Source organism: Sus scrofa, chromosome 12, assembly GCF_054392235.1.
Source record: "Sus scrofa isolate SSC_HxYL_T2T_F1_AM1 chromosome 12, Sscrofa_HxYL_maternal_Yorkshire_Landrace_v2.0, whole genome shotgun sequence".
In the NCBI taxonomy this organism is placed as follows: Eukaryota; Metazoa; Chordata; class Mammalia; order Artiodactyla; family Suidae; genus Sus; species Sus scrofa.
Window position 1 is genome coordinate 50,591,029 of NC_139394.1, and position 21,987 is coordinate 50,613,015.

General features: G+C 48.2%; 1 protein-coding gene and 1 long non-coding RNA gene across 10 annotated transcripts in view; one reads left to right on the plus strand and one right to left on the minus strand.

Annotated features, from left to right (window-relative positions):
- Positions 1-21,987, minus strand: part of SLC6A4 (solute carrier family 6 member 4) — a 41,903-nt gene that overhangs the window by 2,281 nt on the left and 17,635 nt on the right. For all 6 annotated transcript variants that reach the window (XM_021067521.2, XM_084985534.1, XM_084985531.1 and 3 more), the window contains 10 exons: positions 21,014-21,233; positions 20,094-20,232; positions 18,938-19,072; positions 18,470-18,573; positions 16,412-16,539; positions 14,309-14,421; positions 13,530-13,661; positions 12,650-12,749; positions 10,610-10,710; positions 4,944-5,111 (listed from right to left, as the gene is read on the minus strand). In XM_021067521.2, coding sequence (XP_020923180.1) covers positions 4,944-5,111; positions 10,610-10,710; positions 12,650-12,749; positions 13,530-13,661; positions 14,309-14,421; positions 16,412-16,539; positions 18,470-18,573; positions 18,938-19,072; positions 20,094-20,232; positions 21,014-21,233 — 1,340 coding nt within the window. The remainder of the gene's footprint in view (positions 1-4,943; positions 5,112-10,609; positions 10,711-12,649; positions 12,750-13,529; positions 13,662-14,308; positions 14,422-16,411; positions 16,540-18,469; positions 18,574-18,937; positions 19,073-20,093; positions 20,233-21,013; positions 21,234-21,987) is intronic.
- Positions 1,449-21,760, plus strand: LOC106505485 (uncharacterized). Of its 4 annotated transcripts, none has more exons than XR_014821659.1 (7): positions 1,449-2,014; positions 2,376-2,483; positions 6,062-6,285; positions 10,553-10,845; positions 13,297-14,551; positions 16,457-16,618; positions 18,500-21,760. It is a non-coding gene; the product is annotated as an uncharacterized LOC106505485 (long non-coding RNA). The 4 variants fall into 4 exon arrangements; XR_014821660.1 differs by having other exon boundaries at positions 10,579-10,845; positions 12,373-14,551; XR_002337289.2 differs by having other exon boundaries at positions 10,579-10,845.

The following is a 21,987-nucleotide window of genomic DNA, read 5'->3' on the forward strand; positions in this document are numbered from 1 at the left end:
GGCTGTGATAGGTATTATCATAATTGAACAGTGTTGAAAAAAGGGGTCACCATTAATAAAACAAATGCTAAACCGTATTTTAATGGCATTTAATAGTAAATTGGATTCATCTTACTGAGATTCCGTTAAGAAAGGAATTCCCAATTTATTTGTTCTCAAATGTGGGTTAAAATAGCATATTCAGGAACAATGTAAATATATGTAAACTAATTAAGAAAATCATTACAACATTAAGAGGTGAAAATGATAGCCCTTCAACAGACCCTCTGCTGGTCTATAACATGCCTTTGATGGCCTGGCGAAGGGCAATCTTTTCTCTGGACAGAGGAGGTTTCATGTGGCCACACAGGGCAATGGGGAGCAGAGTGAGCGCTGGGTTCTGGCTCCCCCCACCTCAGCGAGGCTCCCTGTGCCCTGCAGACACGTGACAGGCAGAGTGCCCAGGGCCCTCAGCCATTCTAACAGCCAGGAGGTTACCAGTTGAAAGAATCCACCTATAAAGGAGCACTGGTTAGATCATATAAGGATGCAACTTATTACATGATTAAATTTTAAAAGATGTGGCCACGTCAATCATAATTCCTAAAGCAATCTCATGTTGACATAGTACTCATTACAGGAAAAGAGAGGAGGATTTTTATTTTAGAAACAGCCGAGGTACATAGAAGCTTTGGGACAGATCTGAAATATGCCTGGGCTTGAGTATGAAATATACAGCCTGCCTTGTAAAACTCAGCATCAGAGTGACATGAAGCAGCTCAGGGATGCAGAGAGCACTGCAGAGGCTTAGAAAGAAATCTTTATTAAGTTGCTTAGTAAAATCTTTGGTGGTCAAATTCTCTATGTATGGTGAGAAAGGTAAAACAGGATCTGAAAGCATAGTTTGATTTATTGACTTTAGGTAAAGCTCTGCTACTTGTCCTTTTTATTTTGGATTGAAAAGTATGCGGTCCCCTTCAATCTTTATTTTCTGGTTCTGGGAGTCTGTTCCTTCTTTAAGGAGTAGGGTCTTCAGAATTCAGAGTTCCCATTCTCATAGTTAATGAAATTCATAAAATTATACTTGTGTTCCTAGTGACCTTAATAGTCAAGTACTAAAATCTCACACGAGAAACCCATTTTCAAAATGAGCTGCTGGAGTTCCCGTTGAGGCTCAGTAGAAATGAATCTGGCTAGTATCCGTAAGGACACAGGTTTGATCCCCAGCCTTGCTCAGTGGGTTAAGGATCCAGCATTGCTGTGAGCTGTGGTGTAGGTTGCAGACAAGGCTCAGATCTGGCATGGCTGTGGCTGTGGTTGTGGTCAGCAGCTGTAGTTCTGATTCGACCCCTAGCCTGTGAACCTCCATATGTTGCAGGTGCAGCCCTAAAAAGACCAAAAAAAAAAAAAAAAAAAAAAGAAGAAGAAGAGGAGAGGGGAGCTGCTGCAGCTCCCACTGTGGCAAAACTGGACTGGTGGTGGTGGCATCTTGGGAGCCACTGGGATGAGGATTCAATCCCTGGCCTGGCACAGTGGGTTAGGGATCCAGCATTGACACAGCTACAACTTAGGTCATGACTGTGGCTCTGATCCCTGGCTCAGGAGCTCCATGTGCCACAGGGCAGCCAAAAATGACCAAAAGGAAAAAAAAAAAGAAAAAGAAAAAGGAGCTGCTGCAGTGCTTATCAGCCACCAGGACATGTCAAGTCACAGAAAGCAAAATTTCACAAACCACCCTTCCCCTATGGCAAAGATAAATCTGTTCCCCATAACTGATTAAAGAGTATCAGGTCCTGTTAACTGGGAACTGACGAGTCTTCAGCACAGCTATGCTGGGCAGAGAGAAGAGCATTCGGATCTAGGGTGGAGGCAAGACTCACAGCGAACAACGCCGGGAAGTAGAATGTCTTACTTTGCCCAGATTTTGTGTGCAGGTGACTAGGAGCTTCTGTGACAATGACGTAATAACCCAGTTGATGACTCCAGTCTCGAGACTTCCAGGTTGCAGATGCATGTGACAGCCTCCAAATTACAGGTGAGCAAGTGGAGGCTCACGCCACAAACTCCAATGTTATATATGGCTTGGGCTCAGAAGAGTTAAATTTACTTTTCTCTTAGTTTTTTTCTTTTTTTAAAAAACAATCCAGGATTCCATATGCATTTTCCCTCTTTCACAGATAAAATGTTACAGACCATCGAGTCTGGTATTCACAAAAAATCACAGTTCCTTGGGGTGCTTGGCAAAAACAAGGCATGCTTTATTCCTCTCAGAAATTAAGCATGCACAGGGGCATATTAAGGCTTTTGAGAAGTCCTGTAGTGAAGAGACCTATACAACATGCCTTAATCCAACATTCTCCAAAATTATGTGACTACATAACCTCTTCCCTCAACAGTAAGACCTGACAGCCCGTGGAACTACTGCTCCTTACAACGCACTTTGGAAGTGTTAGTCCAGTTCAATGAGCACACTTCAAAAATGAAGACAGTAAGGCCCAGAGAAGGTAAGTGACTTGCTTGCTTAGCTGACTAGGTCTCTTCTCTCCCAGGCCCCCTTGAAGGCTGTATCTTGATGCTTCCTGTTATCCCCCAGTTTTCCGTCTGGTGGCCTATGGCAAAGACGGCTCTGCAAACAGCCTCACCTCTACTACTGATGGATCTGAACTCTATTAATTACACACTTTTGAGTGGCATTTCCTGGTGGCCAGCATGGGGCATTTGCAAGAAAGATGACCAGGATTTGAGATCTAGTCTGGGAGTTCCTGTCATGGCACCATGGAAACTCAGTGCCATGGCCTCACTCAGTGGGTTAAGGATCTGGCATTGCTGTGAGTTGTGGTGTAGGTTGCAGATGCAGCTCGGATATGGCGTTGCTGTGGCTCTGGCGTAGGCCAGCAACTACAGCTCTGATTCGACCCCTAGCCTGGGAATCTCCATATGCTGTGGGTGCAGCCCTAAAAAGCAAAAAAAAAAAAAAAAAGAAAGAAAGAAAAGTAACCATGAGATATGGTCTGTGTCTGAAGAAGACTGAAATTCATTAACGTAACTGGTGTTCCCACTCCCGACCTTGGCCTCTGGGTTTGAGTCAATGGGGCCAGTAGAGCATCATAAATGCCATGAAGGGCAACCTGAAGGAGTAAACACAGTGCCACTGGTCTGAGCTTGTTTTCCAGTCAACACCAGAGCCCAGGGCCCTTTGGGAGGAATGAAGTTGTGATAGGACTATGTGGGGTGTAGGAAATTAGCAAGTCCTTCAGAGTTCTGTTTACCTAGAATTCAGTTTTTCTGTTTTCAGTTCTCAGAAAAGAGATGATGTTTAATTGCCTCATGTTCTCTTGCTTCATATTTCTTGTGAAATAATTTAGGATGGTGAGTATGATGATATATTTGATATACATTTGTGTTTTGCTTCTAAGACCCCACAGACCAGCCCCCTCTGCTCTCAGGCCATCGTAGAGCACGGCCCCTTCTAGCTTTCTCCACATGGCTCTCTGCACCTTTGAGCTTGTCTCCCATGAAAGCACCCACAGACTCCTAAGGGGCCACTTCTTCAGGCTCTGCTGCCACAGTAAGCTTCTTCCTATGGCAGGTAACACAACCAAACAAGTGACAGCCCAAGCATTTTCAGTCCTGGTAATGTGAGGTCTAACTGCTGGGACCCTGGTGGCCTGAACTACTAACTCTGGCAGCTCAGGATAAAAAGCAGCAACTCATTTCTCCCTAACCTCTAGTGCCAATTTCCACACTAGCAAGTTATTAATACCCTGAGGACATAAAAGAGAAACTGCCCCTAAAAGTGAAAGAGGAGTTCCCGTTGTGCCTCAGCAGTAATGAACCCAACTAGTATCCATGAGGATGTGAGTTCAACCCCTGGCCTCGCTGGGTTAAGGATCCAGCATTGCCACGAGCTGTGGTGTAGGTCACAGATGCGGCTTGGATCTGGTGTTGCTGTGACTGTGGTGTAGGCCAGCAGCTGCAGCTCTGATTCTTCCCCTAGCCTGAGAACTTCCATATGCCACGAGTGCAGCCCTAAAAAGGCAAAAAAAAAAAAAAAAAAAAAAAAAGAGAGAGAGAGAGCATTGGACCAAAAACCAGAAGACCTGGCTTCTGAGCCTCCTTCTACTGTGTGTCCATGGCCAAGGCACTGAAATAAGGAGATGGTGTGAGCACAGTCATTCCCAGACTCAGAATCTTTGTCTGCTAATGACACCTGCCCATCCTTCTCACAAAGTATTAAAAACAAAATTAGATAATCTACATGAAGATGCTTTAAAATGTATACAATCTCATATAAAATTTAAGGTCCTACAATTGAAATTTTTATGGCACATTATTCATTTACTGAAATGTACCTTGCTTATCATGGCAACTTTTTTTTTTTTTTTACTCTAGTGACTTGGGCTAAACCTATGATATTGCTGCAACCTCCTTATTTAGTGATGGTTTTCAAAGAAGCCCTTGTCACACTGCTGTTAGGAAAATGACCACAGACATTTTCCCCCATAATCTCCACTTAAATCAAGTGGATTTACCTTAAATCCACTGAAATCAAATTTGCGTTACTGCTCCACTGATTTGATGTTCATGGCCGATGGCAAGCAGGACACAACGTGGTTATCCGCTATGTTTAGAATGCTGTGCACACGCCACGCTGTGCTGTGGGTGACGCAAACCGCCACCTCGCTCTTTTGACTTGTCCTTGAGGCATATGAGGGAGGCCTTAAGATGACACTGGCAGCTATTAGAGGCTACACAATGGTATAGGTACATAATTGTAGAAGGCTGAGAGCCCCCTGGTGACTTCTGGCAGTAGACTTACCTACTTTGAATAGAACTTAAGAAGAGAACCCTTTTCCCCAAAAACAATTAGCAATCGGAATGATCACACATGCACGCGTGCGCGCGCGCGCGCGCGCGCACACACACACACACACACACACACACACACACGAACTAGCACATACCTCCTTAAGTGTCCCCGGAGTGATGATCAGCCGGTAAGTTATGTACGTGGGGATGCAAATGAAAGATGAGGTTCCTATGCAGTAGCCCAGGATGATACTCCACTGAGGATAATTATATTGGAAAAGCCATAGCTGTGGCGGACTCATCAAAAAACTGCAGATGATGAACTAAAACAGAAATGCCAAGAAACATTTAAAAAAAAATCATGACCTCCACACAGATAGAGACAGTCCTAAGATCACAAACACTGAATGCTAAAGCTAAGATACTTGCAGGAAACTGCTAAACTGTGATATATCCTAGATTGAACACTCACAGGAAGAAGCCATTCATTTCTGTGCCTCAACTGCAAACAATGAAACACCCAGGGGCTCATCTTGAATTTCCTCCCCACCCCTCGCCTCGGCCCCTGGGGTGGGGATGCCAAGGCCTCAGAAGGTTATGCAGGGGCGTCACAGCACCGCGTCGCGGCAGAGAAGAGACTGGCGTGCATCAGGAGTGGGTCAGGCCCTGACCTGTCGGACGGCAGGAGAATAAGCTGGGCCACCTCTCCAAGGCCCAGCCACTCCCAGAGCTTGCTGTTTCTCTCCTGCATTTCCCTGCTGTGATTATTTTGGGGAAGACCCAAGGCTCCTCGGTCCAGGAGACGTTATCAGGTTCTCAGGACCTGGAGCGCTTGCAGGCTCCTGGGTGCGCCTTCCTGGTCTTTCCTTTCCTGGCTTTGACCCCAGGCTCAGAACTGGGGTTTCAGCAAGGATGGCTCTGCCACAAGGCATCTCGGCAATGGATGACCTGCCTGTCCCGGGCCCTCATAATGAAGGGAATAATGAAAGGAAAAAGCAGCTTCATACCCTTTATCCTTGAAAATTCAGTGAAGATTTCGACCAAGAAAAATTCCATGGTGTGCTCCCAACACTAGGTTTATGGGTTTTCTTATTTCAGTTTGGTTTCCAGAGAGAGCGTAAATAGCAGTTTTTGCCTAGTAACCGCTGTGCCGAAATCGTTATTGCTCTTGATTTGATTTTATTTTATTATTTCATAGTCATAAAGAAGACAGTAATGTAAATTATTTGCGTGGTTAAACATCTATTTATATCTTTTTTTTCTTTGTCTTCAGGTAATAAAATGGGCAACTGTTAAACATACATTCATCTTCTGAACAGTGTTACCCTGAGTCCAGGAGGAAGCTTTCAAAACAGAAGCCCAGCATCACAAACCTTTCTCAGGACAGACTCTCTCTTCAGCCCCAGACTGGCTACTAAGGAAAATGACTTTGGAACAAGGAAAGGTGGGGGCTGGTAGGAGCCATCTCAGTCCTCTCTCATCTCATCTTAATGTCAGGTGTGTGAAACCCACTGGGGTTCAGGGAGGCCTTGAGCTCTCACTGTGGCCACTAAGTACTGCCCCAGACACCCCCTTGCACACCCCTGCCTCTTCTTGCTCACAGATGATATTTTCTTTTTTGTGTTTTTTGTTTTTCTTTTTCTTTTTAGGGCCACGCCTGCGGCATATGGAGGTTCCCAGGCTAGGGGTCCAATCGGAGCTGTAGCCGCCGGCCTACACCAGAGCCACAGCAACGCAGGATCTGAGCCACATCTGTGACCTACACCACAGCTCACGGCAACGCCGGATCCTTAACCCACTGAGCGAGGCCAGGGATTGAACCCACAACCTCATGATTCTTAGTCGGATTTGTTTCTGCTGCGCCACTACAGGAACTCTGATATTTTCTTTTTTTGTAACATGGCTTTAGTGAAAAATAATTAAAAAAAAAATTTTTATGGCTACACGCAAGGCATATGGAGGTTCCTGAGCCAGGGATTAAATCTAAGCCTCAGCTGTGACCTACGGCAATGCCAGATCCCTTACACCACCATGATGGGCTGGGCCAGGGATCAAACCTGAACCTCCACAGCACCCCAAGCTGCTGCAGTTGGATTCCTAACCCACTGTACCACAGCAGGAACTCTGAAAAAGAATGTATTTTGTAAGCTTCTCTTTGTTCACCTAAAGCAGCCTTTAAAAGCCCAGAGCAAGCGATCTGTTAAGTAAACCCAGACGTGGAAGACAGATTCGCCTCCTCCTAATCGGGCCCTAGAGCACTTGCCTTTAGAGGAAGTGACTGTGGTGAACGCCGAGGAACCATGAGTCATGTGCCTGAACCCGGATCTGTACCTGGGTGTCGCAGGGCACAGAAACTCACTGACTGTACACCAAGAGTTCCCTCAGTTTTCCAGACAACCAGATATTCGCAGAAATGAAAAGACCAAACAAGCCTGGGGCCAGGACTCGGGTAAGGCACATGAGGCACTCGCCTCGGGTGGGACATTTAAGAGCGCCCCAAAATTCCAGCAGTCAAGAGAGAATACTTGAGGCAGGTCGCACTGAGGCTCAGTGGTAACAAACCCGACCAGCATCCATGAGGATGAGGGTTCAATCCCTGGCTTCACTTCACTAGGGATCCAGCATTGCCTTGAGCTGTGGTGTAGGTCACAGACATGGCTCAGATCCAGCGCTGCTGTGGCTGTGGTGTAGGTGGGCAGCTGCAGCTCCGATTCAACCCCTAGCCTGGGAACCTCCATATGCTGAGGGCGAGGCCCTAAAAGGCAAATTATGGTAATACTATTTTAGTGCAATACTTTAAAAAGACAAGCTCTGATGGGACCAGACTAGGGTAAGGTGAATGAGGCAAGATATGTAAGTTATTTGCTCTGATCCTGTTGTTGTTTTTATTTAAAATGTTCATCAGGGATTATATACATATTGCTTTTTAGGGCCTCACCCTTGGCATATAGAAGTTCCCAGGCTAGGGGTCGAATTGAAGATGCAGCTGCCACATACACGACAGCAACACCAGATCTCAGCCGGGTCTGTGACCTACACCACAGCGGCAATGCCAGATCCTTAACCCACTGACCAAGGCCAGAGAGCCAACCTGGATCTTCATGGATACTAGTTGGGTTCGTTTCTGCTGAGCCACAATGGGAACTCCCAGGGATTTTTTTTTTTTTTTTTGCATCAGTTTTGATTTTTTTAAAATATTGCATTAAAAAAATATATATAGTGCATTAAAGGAATATTTAGTTTGACTGCTGAGTTTTTTGGCAGGCCTGGAAATTTTATGTCCAGGGTGAATGCCTCACTTGCCTGAGTCTCAGTCCTAACGTCATTCCTGCACTACGTGAGCAAGATTTAAGTAAACAAATATGGCTTCTTCCCTCAGGGAAAGAATCCAATGTCTCTCCTTCCTTTGAAAAACAAATGAAAGGATTTAAGTAGATTATTGAGAAGCACTGGTAACAATATAAATTAATAACCCATTTATGTCAAGACTTCTGCTTCTAGTAATGGCAGACTTGGGATCCAGTCCAACCCTCTCACTGAAAAGCAACTAAAATTTCTGAGTTTAGGGAGTTCCCTTGTGACACAGCAGGTTAAGGATCTGATGTTGTCACTGCAGCAGCTTGGGTCACTGCTGTGGCACGGGGTTCGATTCTTGGCCTGGAACTTCCGAATGTTTTGGGTGCAGCCAAAAAAAAAATTTTTTTTTCTGGATTTAAAAATACTGTATTTTTTTGTTTTGTTTTTCTGTTTGTTTTTGTTTGTTTGTTTGTTTTTTAGGGCCACACCTGCTTGCATGTGGAAGTTCCCAGGCTAGGGGTCAAATCAGAGCTACAGCTGGGGGCCAGATCCTTAACCCACTGAGCGAGGCCAGGGATTGAACCTGCATCTTCATGGTTACTAGTCAGATTCTTTTCCACTGCATTACAATGGCAACTCCTACTGTGTGTGTGTGTGTGTGTGTGTGTATACTTTTTTTTTGTCTTTTTAGGGCTGCACCCACAGCATATGGAGGTTCCCAGGCTAGGCGTCGAATCAGAGCTACAGCTGCCAGCCTATGCCAGTGCCACAGTAAAGCCAGATCCGAGCCGCGTCCACGACCTACACCACAGCTCACAGCAACGCCAGATCCCGAACTCAGTGAGGGAGGCCAGGGATCAAACCCGCAACCTCATGGTTCCTAGCCGGATTTGTTTCCGCTGTGCCATGATGGGAACTCCTACAGTATGTTTTTAATTTACATAAAAGCAACAGTGAGCTGACAAGGTAATAAGAAACTACCAGGCCAGATCTAGAGGAACATTGGAGTCCGCAGCACACACCAGGCCCTGAGAGCATCTACTGCCTGGGGTGAAGCTTGGCTTCGTGTTTGGAAACATTGGGGTCCCGGGAAATGGAAGTCGAGGAAGGATTCTGGGTAGAGAGAGACACTTGCAGCATGACAGAGGCAAGAATGAACACACTGTCCATCTTACAGGTTAACAGGGAAATGTGCAAGTACAAAAATCACAGAAAATACAGGGCTGCCCGAGAAAGTCAAAACAGAACACAGAAAGGGCCGTTTTCAAAGAGAGGGAAGGCACAGCTGCACATATGTCCTAAGGCGAAATGGATGGCCCAGATATTCAAAAAGCTGGAGCTGGATTGAAGGCACAGTCTCTGCCTCAAAAGGATCAAAAAGCACTCCCCGCACCTCCCCCTGCAAGTCAGTTACAGAGAAATGAAAGAACTGAGCGTAATCCCTGCAGAGGTGCATGGAGTCACTTTACCCCGGGCTACCTCGGAGCACACTCAGGATGTTAGCGGGGCTCTCATCCGTCTTTGGGCAAACATCTCCTTCGAGCGAGTACCAGGAGGGAAGCCGGGGCCCATGCAGCAAGGATGGAGTCAGCACTAAACTTTCTCATTCATCTGACAGTGAATGGATTCTACTTTCGACCCCCGTCTACACTGGAGAACAGGGTGGGGTGGAGGGGTGCTTTGGTCTTCGAGAAGATGTACACAAAATTATCAGGATCCAGGAATTCCCCAGTGGCCTAGCAGGTTAAGGTTCTGGCACTGTCACCCCTGTGGTTCAGGTGACTGCTGTGGCTTGGGTTTGACCCCTGGCCCAGGGAACTTTTGCATGCTGTGGTCGTGGCAAAAAAAAAAAAAAAAATTAGGGCTCCAGTCCAGTCTTTCATAAGCAGCATAGTAAATCCTTCTCGGGCCTTCAACAGTTCTTGTCATGTGACTTGGACCCTAAGCCTCAGTTTTACCAACTCTGAAATGGGGAACTACAGTTCTAACTACTTCATAGAATTGTTTTGAGAGTTCAAATTTCAACAGATATTAGTTCAGCATAAAGTCTGGCCTGGCAGTTGCTGCTCAGTGCATGTCAGGTATCATCATCACGGAGCAGAACAAGGATGAAATAATGTGACGGAAGCCCAAACCACGCTGTGTGTTAGAAGCCAGAAGAAAGGTTAACTCTGGGGGCACAGTGACTGGCAGGGGACACGAGAAGGACTCCGGAGATGCTGGTCTTGTCTTTATTTATTGGTATGGTTTTGGCTACAAAAGCGTGCTCAATTTATAGAATTTCATAGATGTGTTCTGCACACTTTTCTGTATATGTGTTACACTTCAATGAAAGAAAAATGTGCCCCCACCCAGGGCATGGAGAAGTTCCCGGGCCAGGGATCAAACCTGTGCCACAGCTGTGACAACACCAGGTCCCTAACCCACTAGGGCACCAGGGAACTCCCCCAATTTTTTTTTTCCCTAGGTGTTTGAAGGTGATTCTTTCTCCAGGGACAGATGAAGAAGGGAAATAAAAACTCACCACGAGAAACAGAGGGCTGATAGCTACCCAGCAGATCCTCCAAAACCATCCAGGGCTGAAGCCAAGCATTTCCTTCACATCACTGCAGAACTGAGTGATGCCTAAAATCATCAGAAAGAGAACACGATTGACTGAGAGAAGAAAAAGACTATCCTCCTATCCCTTGACTCTCAGAGAACTCAGCAGCTCTGGAATTTCTCCAAAGGAGGCGCTCAGGGACACCAATCTGTCTGAAAGTAAGACCGGCGGCGGGGGGGGGGGGGGGGGGAAAGGGTGTGGGGGGGTGCGGGGGACGCGGATCCCGTGGTAGCACAGCAGAAATGAATTCAACTAGGAACCATGAGGTTGCAGGTTCGATCCCTGGCCTCACTCTGTGGGTTAAGGATCCGGTGTTGCTATGAGCTGTGGTGTACGTCGCAGACGCGGCTCGGTTCTGGCGTTGCTGTGGCTGTGGCGTAGGCCGGCAGCTACAGCTCTGATTCGACCTCAAGCCTGGAAACTTCCATGTGCTGCGGGTGCGGCCCTAAAAAGACAAAAAAAATGACCAAAAAAAAAAAAAAGAGACAGGGAACTTGTCACAAAAATGCATGTCATAGCAAGCAGACTCTTTCTACATAGAGTAGGAGGATTGTGACACTTAGGGAGGGACCTAAAGCCCCTGCTTGCTGTCCACACTGCCTTTCTAGGATTTCAGCATGTATCTGATTTTATGGTTACTATAGAAAAGGAAGTTGAACTCTGTGTAAAAATGATGAGTCCACTGACTGACCATATGCTGGAAGCTTTCAAGAGAAAACCTTCACCATAGTATTGCTCATTCATAGGTCAGATCAAGATCAAGGTTCTCTACAAAGTAACTGGCATGGAAGTGAGCAGTGAGGGCTCTGGGGAGGAAGTGAGACAGGGGAGAGAAGACGCTCTGCGGGTGCTTCCCTCGAAGTGCCCGGCAATACCTGGCAGGGCTGCAGCATCACACACTTTGAACTTGGTGCTCTCAGTGCTGAGGAGGCAGAGAGAACTTCTTTCCAAAAAAAACCCCCAAAACTGGTCTCACATGTAACTCAAAATGTAGGGCCTTCCTTCTTCACATGATGGGTGATGACACGCTATTGGTTTTTTGTTGTTGTTTGTTTTTGTGTTTCTTAGGGCCGCACCTAAGGTATATGGAGGTTCCCAGGCTTAGGGGCTGAACTGGAGCTGCAGCTGCCAGCCTACACCAAGCCACAGCAACGCCGGATCCCCGACCCCCTGAGCGATGCTAAGGATTGAACCCGCATCCTCATGGATATTAGTCGGACTCATTTCCACTGTGCCACAGTGGGAACTCCGACACACTATTCTACTCTCACAGAAACTAGGAAAAGAAATACATTTTCAGAATGAAATAAGCCCATCTTGATTTGAACGATGAAGAGCGGCCTCTTGGAACCTGGTTTTCTTATTTCCATTTCCTGCGCTCTCCTCATCCTTGCCCAGCAGCTCCTGGGATCCCTGCCCGGGGACCTGTGCCAGCTCACTCCTTGTGCTCGTGGTGGTTTCGCCCTTATCAGCCTCCACCCGGCGATCAGAGGGGCTTTTACCGAGGCAGATGATCCAAACGGGAACATGCCTGTCTCCTCCCTGGAGGAGGAGCTCCTCCACCCCGTCTCGGGGCGCTGGAGGGAGCGCTCGCTTGTGAAAGTGAAATTGGGGGCCTCTCTGTGTAACAGCAGAAAACGGTACACTCTGCAAATGCATTCACTGTTCGTTGCTGTCTATCCAAGTCCCAGGGCCAGTCGGGATCTTAAGCCACCAGGGCGGATGCGCTCTATGGAGCCACTTCAGCCTGTCTGCCCGGGGTAAACATTTACACTCAGAAGCAGAAAACGTCCTCCCGGGAGCGCAAGCAATCTGGTGCCCTGAGTGTGGAGCAAACGATGACCTGTTTCCGAAGAAGGCACGCAGGAGGTGACGTCTTTGACACTGGCCTGCCTTTCTCTGACGAAATCAGCCCTTCTGTATTCTGGTGGCTACGTGGGCTGGTGGAAGGAAGCCTCTTACCGTAGAACCAAAACACAGCAACTGCCTCTATCAGGGCAACGGTGAGCACTGCAGGTCCCGTGGCAAACTCCTCCAGCAGCTTCACCACATAGGCCCCTCCCTGGAAATAAGACCACAAACCTGGTTAAGGGCCCTCTGAGGCATGGCCTCTTCTTTATGACAGAGCAAAAAGAACTTAATTTAGGGTAATTCCGGAAAATCCTCACCCTGGATCTAATACAATATCTCAGAGCCTGCTTCTTGGACTGGCCTCGGCAGCAAGATTTCATCCCATTAGATGCCTTTTCCTGCCACAGGACCATTCTCTTCTCGTGCCCTCTCCCCAGTAAGCTTTTTTTGGTTTTGTTTTGGTTTTGGTTTTTTGTCTTTTCTAGGGCCACACCAGGGGCATATGGAGGTTCCCAGGCTAGGGGTCGAATCGGAGCTGTAGCCACCGGCCTACACCACAGCCACAGCAACACGGGATCCGAGCCACGTCTGCGACCTACATCACAGCTCACGGCAACTCCCGATCCCTAGCCCACTGAGCAAGGCCAGGCATCGAACCCACAACCTCATGGTTCCTAGTCGGATTCATTAACCACTGAGCCACGACGGGAGTTCCCTTTTTTTTAATTTTAATTTTTTCTTTTTTTGGTCTTTTTTAGGACTGCACCTGCAGCATACGGAAGTTCCCAGGCTAGGAGGTGAATGGGAGCTACAGCTGCCAGCCTACACCACAGCCACGCCAGGTCTGAGCCTTGTCTGTAACCTACACCACAGCCACAGCCACAGCCACGCCAGATCCAAGGCGCATCTAGTCGGATTCGTTGCCACTGAGCTGCGACAGGAACTCCTCTTAGAGCACCCTGTTGCCCTGGTGGAGGGTCGTGGTACTCACGAAAGTCAGGGTGATCAGAGATCCCAAGAAGCAGGTGATGACCACGCCGAGCGCAAGCCACTCCCGGCGCTTGGACCAGAAGTGTGGAAACTCATCCAGCACAGCGGTGATCACCCCCTCCAAGCCTGCGAACTGAGAGGGGCACACAGAGACGTCACTGTGGACTTTGGAACAAATCTGCTACCTCTAGGACAGTGAACAGAGGGAGGGGTTAAAATTGCCAGGTGACCTGTCAAGCTAATCACGACCCAGCCCTCACTGGAAGTAAATTTCCACGTGACCCCATCATTTAGAACTCACCCCTAAGGACATCAAGGGAAGAAAGCATAGCATGTGGACAGGACTTCTTTACACGAGGTCTCTCGGGGAGACTTTGGTTGTGCCAGAAATGCCAACTCAAAGCTGGAACTCTTTCCACACTAATGAGGTGAAGGCTGGGCAGCAGGGCACCAAGACACAAGCGTGACCTTGCCCTGGCCTTTGGGTGGTGCCAATCTGGTCAGGGGACAGTGCACACTAACAGCGGATGGCCTGTGCTGAGCTCTTGGCCTGGGCCAGGCGCTTTGCCCCCATTGTCTCATTCAGGACCCGCTATTTGTCCTAGAGAACAGTAAGCGCCCAAAGGCACAGGGGCTGGGGCAGCTCGGGGAGGGAGCAGCCATCACCACCTGCGGGGCCAGGATGGAAGGGACCGGCTGCAGCCTCCTCTTCCTCTCCCTCCATTTCCCACCCCTCCTCCTCCCCCTCCTGCTCGGAGCTCTCCCTCCGCCGTCACTTACTGTGCTGTCTAAGCCCAGGGTGATCAACATCAGGAAGAAGATGATGGCAAAGAAGGTGGACGCGGGCATGTTGGCGATGGCCTCTGCGTAGGTGATGAAGAGGAGGCTGGGGCCTGAGACAGAGACAGAGGGGAGGACGTGGTGGCAGAGACCTGCCCTGCAAGGCAGTCTCGGGGGACACGCGGCCACCGCAACAATGACAATTCCTGTCGCAAGAGCTTCCTGTGACGCCGGCCTGGACAGGTACCAAGTGCTTCCTCACACCCTACAGCACCCTACCTGGCCATCCTGACATCCTGGGACGAGGAAGGGAGGGAACAGTCAAGTGTGTCCCCTCCACCAACGTGGAGAAAGGGAACAAACCTGAGACCCCAAGATGAGCAAAGCTGAGCACCCAAATAGGGGTTGCCACTATCTAATAATGCGGTGCTTTTTTTTTTTTTCAGGGCCAGGGTTGCTCTGTTTCTGAAGTCTTGTAGTATTTAGCTCTTTCTTTAGCTCCAGAATAGTTGGAAATGTTAAACGGGTTTTAGAAGAATCATAAAGGCCTTGGAATAAAGACTTCCAGCTATTTTGATGTCCCTTTTTAAAAAAATTACAGCTGATTTACAACATTGTACCTATTTTGAAGTCCTTTGTGATAGTACAAGGGACAGACATGTCCTCAACCTCTCATAGACTAGATAGGGCGCCTTAGTTAGGGGTTGGAGTTGATCGGAGCACTGCAGCAGGCCAAGGACAGATGCACGTTGGCAAGAAAGCCCTGGGATTCCATCCACAAGATCCCGTCACCCCTTTTCAACATGAGTCACTCTTATTTCCATGAAAACTCACAGTATGGTAAAGTGACCATGTCATCTACTTCTAATTTCTCTGCAGGGAGTTCCCGTTGTGTCGTGGCAGAAACAAATCCAACTAGCATCCATGAGGATGGGGGTCAATCCCTGGCCTCGCTCAGTGGGTGAGCATCATCCAGCGTTGCCTTGCGCTGTGGTGTAGGTCACAGATGTAGCTTGGATCCCGCATTGCTGTGGCTGTGGTATATATAGGCCAGCAGCTGTAGCTCCGATTCAATCCTTAGCCTGGGAACCTCCATATGCCATGGGTGCGGCCCTGAAAAAAGAAAAAAAAAGAAAAAGAAAAAAAAAAAACCTCTGCAAAAAAAAATTCTAAGCGTTAGTAACCATTTGCTTACTAGACCTGGACCCATCATAGGACCCAAACCCACTGATTTTACTTTTACTTTTAAAAAATTTTTATTAGAGTTGATTTATAATGTTCTGTCAATTTCTGCTGTACAGCAAAGTGACCCAGTCATACATGTATATACATTCTGTTTCTCATACTATCTTCTATCAGGTGATTGGATACAGTTCCCTGTGCTGTACAGCGGGACCTCATTGCTTATCCATTCTAAATGTAATAGTTTGCACCTACCAACCCCAAACTCCTAGTCCATCCCACTCCTTCTCCCTCCATCTTGACAAACACAAGTCTGCTATCCATGTCTCAGTCTGTGCCATGCTTTAGATTCCACATATAAGCAAACCCATTGATTTTATTTTTATTTTTGTCTTTTTGCCTTTTCTAGGGCCGCTCCCACAGCATATGGAGGTTCCCAGGCCAGGGGTCTAATCGGACCTGTAGCTGCCGGCCTACACCAGAGCCACAGCAACGTGGGATCTGAGCTACACCTGTGACCTACACCACAGCTCATGGCAACGCCGGATCCTTAACCCACTGAGCGAGGCCAGGGATCGAACCCACAACCTCATGGTTCCTAGTCAGATTTGTTAACCACTGAGCCATGACGGGAACTCCAAAACCCACGGATTTTAAAAGCCATCCTCCAAGTCACTTTCTCAAGCCCAAAGTGGACTCAAGGCCCCAGTAGTGGGTGCCAAGGGAGCTGCCCCTTTTCCACCATGGTCTGGACACAGGGGAAGGGTTGAGATCCCCAAGGCAATACATTTCTCTAAAACCTTTGAAAATTTTAAGAAAACATTTAGAAATAACATAAAAGTTAGATATTTATAAAGATCCAAAGAGCAGCAAAGCAAATCTGTTGGGAGCAAGGGACCTAAACAGAACCCAAGGTCCTACCTGCATCTTTGGCCACCTCAGACACATCTTCGTTCCTCATCTCAGCCATATACCCGAGCACGGTGAAGATGACAAATCCTGAAACGAAGCTCGTCATGCAGTTCACCACACTGGTCACCAAGGCGTCTCTGGAGCAGAAAACCCAAGGGGACTGAGACATTTCCAAGCTGGGAGTCTAGGGAGCATCTGTCTGCAGCCATGTCAAGGGTGAGTGAGCTCACAGGGACTTTGAGCCTGGCTGGGCATCTCCTCCCTTCCTCCCAAGGCCCAGCCTCTCAGATGGGTTGCATCAGCCTTGAAGCACCAGCTGCTGTTACGGCCATGCACAGCATGGGGCGAAAAGCAGATCAGGAGTGGTTTTAAGAGATGATCCTGCTGTAAACCTGCACAGTGTATACTCTCAATTTCAAACAAGCTTGCTCTGAAGCGGGGCTTGGGTTGCAGAGGGGGCCCAGGGCGGGGCTTGGCCTCACATTTGTGAAGATATCAGATTTAGATTTAGACTTTTTTTTTTTTTTATGGCCGCACCCATGGCATATAGAAGTTCCTGGGCCAAGGACTGAATCCCAGCTTTAGCTGCTGACCTGTGCCACACCTGCTCAGGCCGCTAGATGCTTTAACCTGGCGGCCAAGCCAGGGATTGAACCCATGCTTCTGCAGTGACCCAAGCTGCTGCAGTTGGATTCTTAACCCACCGCACCACAATAGGAACTCCCAGACTTTTTTGACATTATGTGTAAACGAGGTTATGAGAGTGCCACAAAGATATTCGGACACTTTCAAAAGAAGACCTCATACAACTTCAGGCTGATGTCCCAGTGCAAGGCCACACTGCTTAGTGTGCATATGAATTCCTTTAAAAATTAACTCTAGGAGTTCCCGTCATGGCACAGTGGTTAATGAATCTGACTAGGAACCATGAGGTTGCAGGTTTGATCCCTGGCCTCGCTCAGTGGGTTAAGGATCCGGCGTTGCCGTGAGCTGTGGCGTAGGTCGCAGACGTGGCTCGGATCCTGCATTGCTGTGGCTGTGGTGCAGGCCAGCAGCTACAGCTTCCATTAGACGCCCTAGCCTGGGAACCTCTACATCCACCAGTGCGGCCCTAGAAAAGATGAAAAGACCAAAAAAAAAAAATTAATTCTGTAATTATCTTATAAATAGCACAATCAGATTGCTGGACATTGCCATCTGTGACAGACCATTTAGACGAAGTTAGCTCTGCAGATTGCCAAGTGATATTTAAATCCTAATTGGTTCTGGTTCCATCAAATTTCTGAAGTGAGATTTTGACATAAAAATTATGGCATTCTGTGTTGGTCAAAATAGTTCAATCGTTATTCTTTTTGTGTATATGTACATACACAAATTATCACATTATGATTTTTGTTGTTCAAATACATCAACAGGTCAAATTGAAATATTTAATGTATGTGGCAATTTTTGTAAACCTGGTTTGGAATTTCTTTTTTCTTTTTTTTTTTTTTTTTGATATATAGAAAAGCTCACAAAACAGGAGTTCCCATTGTGGCTCAGCAGGTTAGGAACCCGAGTAGTATCCATGAGGATGCGGATTTGATCCCTGGCCTCACTCAGTGGGTTAAGAATCTGACATTACTGCAAGCTGCGGAACAGGTCGCAGATGGGGCTCGGATCTGGTGTTGCTGTGGCTGTGGTGTAGGTCGGCAGCTGCAGCTCTGATTAGACCCCTAGCCAGGGAACTTCTATATGCCATGGGTGCGGCCCTAGAAAGAAAGAAAGAAAGAAAGAAAGAAAGAAAGAGAAGAGGGGAGGGAGGGAGAAAGGGAGGGAGGGAGGAAGGAAGGAAGGAAGAAAAAAAGAAAAGAAAAGAAAAAGAACAGACGTGTCCTGGGGCCTCTCTCAACCCAAGTGGCCTTGAATGAGGCTGTGGTCTGGGTGGGTGCTCTGGCCATGGGTGAACTGGTGAGGCACTCCTGAGGGTCAGAGTGTCAACATGGCTTGAGTCCAACCAGGTCTGAGGTCATCAGTTCAGTTGCTCCCTCCACATTCAAGCTTTGCTTGGCGGGCCCCAATACTCACTGGTAACAGTTGTTGTTGAATTTGTTGTAGCTAGCAAAAGCCAGCAGGACTCCAAAGCCAGGCCCAAGAGAGAAGAAGATCTGAGCAGCCGCATCCACCCACACCTGCAGCAGAGCAGAGGTAAGGGTCACGGCCAAGCCCCAGACAGACACTGGGTACCAACAGGCCCAGCGCCCCTGCGGCCTCCACGTGGCTATGTGCGGAGGCAAAAAGCAGGCTCTTCAAGGGCTCCGTCCAGGGATGGCCACATATCATGTGCAAACAAATGTGATTTCTCTTACTTAGCATTTTGGCATAAACCAATCCAGTGGCCTCAACTATTTCAGGCTTGTATTTTTAGTTTAAAGCATCACTGCAGACTTGCCACTGAACCCAAATTTCAGTTGTTCCTACTGTCCTATTGGGAAGACTGGCTTCAGTTTTAGGAAAAAGACAGACAGGTACACGCTACTTTCCTCATTTTCTTACCCCTGTCTCCAGGAGTTTCTGCCAGTTGGGTTTCAAGTAGAAGAGAACTCCCCTCCAGGCCCCGGGGAGCGTGGCCCCCCTTACCAGCAGAATCGAAAGGATGATGTAGGGGAAAGTGGCTGTCACCCAAACCACCTGTAAAGAAGGAGACACAGGTTATCACTGCATGAATGCTGGTGCCTTTTACTCTTGAAAACCTCCAAGAAAGGAGAGCTACTTTTAAAAATACATATATAATTTTAGGAGGCAAGGTGGTGTGGCAGAAAGACCGATTCCCTGCTTGCCATACTGCCTCCCTTTAAACCCACTCCCCATTTGCAAAATGGGAAAACACTTAGCAGGAAAACAATGAAGTAGCCACTGTATACAAAGCACTGAACATGGTCTATGATGGGTTTTCTGTTTTCCTTTTTTTTTTTTGGTCTTTTTAGGGCTGCACCCATGGCATATGGAAGTTCTCAGCCTAGGGGTCGAATCAGAGCTACAGCTGCCAGCCTACACCATAGCCACAGCAACACCAGATCCGAGCCACATCTGTGACCTACACCACAGCTCATGGCAACGCTGGATCCTTAACCCACTGAGCAAGGCCAGGGATCAAACCTGCGTTCTCGTGGATAGTAGTCAGATTCATTTCCGCTGAGGCACGACTCAAGCCACATCAAGGAACTCCCGTGATGGATTTTCAATAAATTATTGCCACTGTCATTAGTTATCACACTACCAGGGGTTAAAGGAATTTTTAAAAATCACATAATGGTGGAGTTCCCACTGTGGTGCCACAGGATCTGTGTGCCTTGGGAGTGCTGGGACGCAGGTTTGATCCCCGGCCCGGCACAGTGGGTTAAAGATCCGGTGTTGGGGCAGCTATGGCTTGGGTGGCAACTGCAGCTGGGATCTGATCCCTGGCCTGGGAATTTCATATACGGAGGGGCAGGCAAAAAAGAAAAAAAAAAATAATAATGGTTCATAGGATTGGCTGATTTCTAGAATTGTCTAACAGATTTGGTAAAGAGAGACTGAGAAGCATGGAATGCGTGTGTTGTAGAGGAAGCCAGATCCCCCTGTCTGTGACTGTCTAGGCTGCCGAGTTCTGACTTTGAGATCCTCTGGGGCCCCTCGGCAGGCCTGGGTCAGCAGCCAGAGTCCTCCTCACCTTGCCAGATGTTTTGACACCTTTCCAGATGCTAAAGTAGATAATGGTGAAGATCAGCATGATGCAGAGGGCAAGCTGCCAGCTGATGCCCCCCAGGTCCTGGAGTCCCTTAGACCGGTGGATCTGCAGGACGTGGCGTCTGAGTGAATGAGAAAGAAAGGCCCATGACCTGGTCTGAACGGTCCCCTGCACATGACGGTGCGACACCTCTGAGAGGACACCAAGAAGAAAAACGGTCATCACACTGCAAGGACCAGGTGGTCACCAAGCCTCGGGAAGAGCTGGGAGGGGCTCTGCACGCTCTGAAGCAGAGAACAAGCACTCCAGCCAGCGGACCCTGGGAAGAGTGCTCGGCCCCAAGGCCGACCCAGCCAACCCAGAAACATGGCTGGCTTTTGGGTTCATGAGGATTTGTATGTGTGGGCAGTGGGCCCCTTCTCCATCCCCAAGCCGCTCTCTTCGGGCTGCCATTGCCTGAAATTCCACCATTCAAGAGAACTACCTACCCTGGGCGTCTTCTTTCACAGGATAGAGCTCACGTGTGAAGTGAAAACATGAAACCAGAAACTTTTTGAGTCATTTCAAACTATTGAAGTAGAGAGAGGCTCTGCTCCCATGACAACTGGCTGAGAGGAGGGCCCAGGAGGAAGGGTGCTTCCAAAGCAGGGGGGTACTTTTGGAATGTGAAGGCAGGGACTGGCCTGGGCGCATCAGAAAAGAAGGGGACGGCACAGAGCCCCAGACTGCGGACCCTCACGGTAGAGTCTCCCAACGCCGTCCTCACATTCACCCCCCTCCCCACAGCAAAACCCATCAGCCAAGAGCTAAGAGCCCCGGGCCCCCGCCTCCCTCCTAAGAAGCCAAACCCCAGGGGTGTGGTCTGCCCCTAACAGGCCACCCCCTCACTTACATGCACTTACGTGTAAAATTCTTCTGCAGGGGACGTTGAGTGGAGCATCCAGGTGACGTTGTCCTCGGAGAAGTAGTTGGTGCAGTTGCCGGTGTTCCAGGAGTTCTTGCAGCTGGTCCAGGGCAGCTGGTCCGTGAAAGAGGAGATGAGGTAGTAGAGGGCCCAGGCCATGATGGTGTTGTAGTAGGAGGCGATGTAGAAGGCGATGACGCAGATGGCGAAGCCGATCCCTGGGCGAGAGGGGGCAGGGGGCCGGGTTAAGGGCAGCCTGACAGGGAAACAGGGCATCGGAGGCAGTGCAGCCTGGGTGAGGGGGAAGGGGGGGGTTCCCATTCACCCTGTCCCCCAAAGACGCCAGGAACGGTGGGAAAGTGCCAACAAGGTAAACGCCTTATTTGTATTTGCAAGGTTACATGTTTTAGAAAATGTGGCGTCTAAAATAGGGCACAGATGAACCTAGCTACAAAACAGAAACAGACTCAGAATGGAGAACAGACTTGTGGTTGCCAAGGGGAGGAGGGGAGTTCCGGGTTGGGAGATGCAAACTCTTCCATTTAGAGTGCATAAGCAGTGAGGTCCTGCTGGACAGCTCAGGGAACTGTGTCCAGTCTCTTGGGATAGACCACGCTGGGAGATAACGTAAGAAAGGGAATGAATGGATACGTATGGCTGGGTCACTTTGCTGTACAGAGGACTTCGGCACAACACTGTAAATCAACTATACTCTAATAAAAAATTAATTAAAAATCGGGAAAAATGTGTGTGCATGCTAGTAATGCTTTACATTTTTTCGATTTCGTTTACTTTCAATTGCCATTTATTCTTTTGTACTTTAACAACCTCGCACCATTGAAACAGCCAAAATCTTAATTACTCCAGCTATTTCCTGGGGATACCTAAGGCCTGACTGATTCCAGGAGGTCCCTAGCTCCCCGAAACACTGATGGAAATCACCACTTTCTTGGAAGACCCCTCCATCCACCC